At 28.3% G+C, this 4441-nt stretch overlaps 1 protein-coding gene across 1 annotated transcript in view; it reads right to left on the reverse strand.

Annotated features, from left to right (window-relative positions):
- Positions 1-4441, reverse strand: part of LOC106692394 (uncharacterized protein PF3D7_1120000) — a gene marked incomplete at its 5' end in the record, with an annotated part of 20672 nt that overhangs the window by 13270 nt on the left and 2961 nt on the right. The window contains 1 exon segment of the mRNA XM_067045184.1: positions 2375-2541. Within this exon segment, the coding sequence (XP_066901285.1) occupies positions 2375-2541 (167 nt within the window).

The raw sequence follows: 4441 nt of genomic DNA on the forward strand, positions 1-4441 counted from the left end.
CTTTTTGAGTAAATAGTTTTTTTTTTTAAATAAATGATTTTTAGTATGTTTTTATTTTTATGGATCAATGTTAAATACAGTTTCAGTATAGTTTATTTATGTTATTGAACCAAAAAGCAAGCTAACTAAATTTCACCAGTCAGATATGAAGTAAAAATATGTTATTCAAAATAAAAAAGATGGCGGCACCTATCCTCCCAAAGTCCGTTGAATTGCGGCCATGTTGAGAGATTCAAATATTTTATACTTTATTTAACTTCCCATTATATCTGAATTAAATTCAAATATAAGTCACTCACTATATTTTCATTATCTGTCATATTGTTCAATACTTGTTTTTTCAGTTTTTTAGACATTACTTGCATATCTTATATTATACATATCTTCTTACCTTCATGATATTATATTTCATCTTTCACTGTTTTCAATCTACTACCATCTAATTCCAAGATTATCAATATATATATTTTTTTACTATTCAATTATCAGTTATCAATTTTTTATCATTTATTTTTCAATTTAATATTTTGTATAATTCCAAATTTGTTTGTATACTATTTCTTTTCAATTTTATGTTTCACTAAATGTTGTTGTTATCTCTTTTGTTCTATAGCCCTGATGAAGACCTGAAACTCAGGTCGAAACTTCAGCATAAAATAAATAAATATTGTTTTGTTTATTTATGTTGTTCTTTGCTGACCGCACCCCCCTCCTCCTGACAAACTTATCCAAGCCTTAATCTACGGTCAACTACCTACACCTCATTATAATTCATTGTAAAGAGAAATATACAAGGGGGCAAAAGAGAGACAAATTTGCAAGTTTCCACTGAAATTTAAAAATACACTACTACAAAAACTTTCATTGTCTGCTTTACCCAGTTAATAGCAGAGTAATCTTAAACCTGTTTGTACATTGAACAGCCTTTTCTCCTTAAAATTTACCACATGTAGCCGACAATGGTACTATGTAGTCCATGAAACCATAAGTTTGCAATAATCTTCTAACTATAACATTATTTATATTATATATTATTTGGAACTGATAGTTAGGCAATTGTAAAATAAATCTGCATACACTATAATTTAAATGAATCAAAAGATTTTTCATACTTTCCCCCGATGCCCAATTTCCTCAGCTTATCACCAATATTATATGGTATACTCCAATTTAAGTATTTTACTGAATTTTTAATGTTAACAATAACAATTCTCCACTGAATTACTTTAATTGTAACAAGTTGAGGTCATTAATTATCAATGAATAATTTATTGAACTAATTATTGAAATTAAAGTTACCAATAATAAATAATTTTTTAACAACTAATTATAAATTCTTTTTTTATTAGAAACTAAGTATTTTTTTTAATTATATTTATTTTCGCAGGGAATGCTGTGGATTGCCAGCCTAATGGACAGTTATTATAATCTACTTCTAATTTCTCTACAATTAGAAACATATTTATTTGTTTTTAACTTTTATTAGATTCTGAAAGGTTTATTGAGAGAATTTCTTTTAATTTTTTTTTTTTACTTTGATGTATGATAGGTTATTATTAGAAAGTCTTATTTATTTCTAATTAATATTGACTTACATACGACTTGGAACACTAAGACTAAGAGTAATAATATTCCTCCCAATCAGCAAGTACAGCATGAAATTAAACTGTTCTATGCTAGGTTATCAGTCATATTTTCCTAAAAATTGAGATTTCATTATGGTCAGCTACATCTATTTGTGAGGTACTAATGCAATTAGTCCTTGTACGGAAAAACACGATATAAGATCTGAGGTATCATGCTATAAAGGCAACACACCCTGACACTTTTCTCTTGTTTTTCAAAGTTTCACAGAAATGGACTCAGCAATTAATTGCAATAACTTGGATAAGATTTATAAATTTGTAATTTAACATTGTTTTTTGTTTTGTTTTTTTTTTTAATAAAAAGAAGATGGAAAAAGGGGGATACGAGTAAAATCTCTGTTTTTCCATCTTTTAGTGTATACTTTATTTTATATTTCTTCTTTTTTTTTATATTTTGTTATTTCTATTTTCATCAATTGTCTAAACCCTGTTATTATTTTATTTAATGTTTACATTTCACTGTACATCCTTTTAATTTATGTTTACATAATTTAAGTTTTTGTATCTTTTGTAACCCTGATGAAGCCCTACAACGTGTGACAAAACGTTAGCTCATAAAAAAATAGTTCTACGACTATTTGAGTTTTCCTCTGACCACACCTGGACCATCTTCCTATTATTACACATCGTCAATCAGCGATCTTCCTGTTTTGTTTTTTTACCTCATTAAAATACATAAAAATCGTCATGCATTTCATAAACCTACATATAAAGCCATTAATACATACAAGCCTTCTCTCTTCAGCTGCCTTCAGCTTTCCCTCGATATTCTCAGCTGAGGTGGTCTTATTGTTAGGTGAACCTGGCCTCTTTGGGGGTGGGATTGCTGGATCTGCGATGATGACATCGAACTTCAGTCCTCCCTTAGACTGCTCTTTGCACCTGATTTCAGTTGCTACAAAATAAGGATAATAAAATTAATTATTAGCTAAATGGTGCAAATATCAGGAATATTAGAAAACAAAACACCATCATCAACTGGCACATACAAAAAATCTTTGAGTTCAAAATAGGGTTTAAGAACTAAAGAGACACATTAAACTTGACCTGCTTTTAATCAAGTTTATTTTTTTACATTCCCAAAATAATATGCCTATAAAACAACAGGATTATTAACACCACAAAATAAAATATTCAAAGGCTGTACAATGTAACCTTTGACCTTATCGAATATTATTTTAATTAATAGTAAAATGACTTAGAGTGACTGATTAAAATTAGTTAAAATGTAAAAAAAAAAAAGATTGATTGTTACATAATAGCTACGTGAATAATTAACTTTATAGAATAATTCTAAAATGCTATAATACTTTTACTCTGCCATTAAATTAGAATTGTAAAAAAAAAAAAAAAAAATCACACAAGACAAATTTTAACATGAAAAATCAATAACTCTCCGTTTTATACAGGTCTCTATCGAATCGAATCATATGAACTCAACTACTAAAAATGTCTAGACTGAAAATGAGAGAACCATTTCAAACAATAATTCGAAACACTATGTAGTACGAAATAAAAACCGAGGAATCCTTAATATATTTTATTTCATACAACTTTGTTAACATTAAGTTAAGCAATAATTCTTGACTTTAAAAAAAGTTTTTACTCCATTATTTCATAAAAAAAAAAAACAAAACCAAGAGAGTAATTTTTAAAATACATTTCTTTCTCTGCAATGAAATATCTCTTTCAAAAACGAAAATTCACGATCTGAGTAAATGAAATATATTAAAATCAAATAAAATAACCTTATACTAAGCTTTAAAACATTACAACGTACAATTATAACTAAAGTGATTCATTCCAAAAATATACAAAAAAAAAAAAAAGAATTTTTATATTGTTTATCTACATGCAGATTTAATGCGAAGCATTCGTGCGATAAAAAATGACTGATTATAGGATAGAAATACACATGGAACCCTACTGTGAATACCGAGCTACAAATAAGAAAGAAAATATATGCAAAAACTAAATTAAAATATTTTACCTTATCTACTTCCTGCTATAAATGCTTAAAATTTCAATACATTTCAACAACAATAAGTTACATATCACTAACTTCTAGGTTATATCAAGCGCATAGCTAGATTAACATTAATTCACAAACAATTGCACAACAAATTGCAATACAAGAGGCATTAAAAAAAAAAAAAAAGAAAAACGAAATATATATATTTTCAAAATTAAGTAATACATACACATGGCATTTATATAAAAAAATATTTATTTAATACAATAAACGCAAGAAACAATTTTGTTTATAGAACTTACATGAACCACATCAAGACGAAAACAAAACAACTATGCAATTTGTTTACTTTATTTCGCATTATTTTCAGGTACCATACTTAGTCAACCATGACGTATGGTGAGGCTCAGTTAAAACACAATGGCTTGAAAATATTGTGAGATTTTAATTTTCTATCTCTGGTATCAAGAAAAACACGAATGAAACTTCAGGACATGATGGAAAATAAAATTGAATGTGTTTTTTTCTTAATACCCTTTCTAGCATATGAAGGAAGGAAGGAGGTAGTTATCGGACAGGTTACCACCTTATTCTAACCAAAGTGAGAGGGGTCGAGTTTTCATTCCGTGCGATTGCATGAAATAAAAATTAACCTTCCCAATCCAAATTAAACCTGCTGCAGTTACGAGGTTGCAAGGGTGAAGCCATAACACACTCGTCTACAACGATCTCTTCTACAGGGGACCTGGTGGGGCCTTAGGCAATTCGATAGAGCGTAGTTTTCCTTGGTTAAGGGTATGTTTACTGAAAGGGTGGGAGGTAT

The sequence above is a fragment of the Halyomorpha halys genome, unplaced genomic scaffold (genome assembly GCF_000696795.3).
Source record: "Halyomorpha halys isolate HHAL.00 unplaced genomic scaffold, Hhal_1.1 Scaffold5.1, whole genome shotgun sequence".
Taxonomy (NCBI): Eukaryota; Metazoa; Arthropoda; class Insecta; order Hemiptera; family Pentatomidae; genus Halyomorpha; species Halyomorpha halys.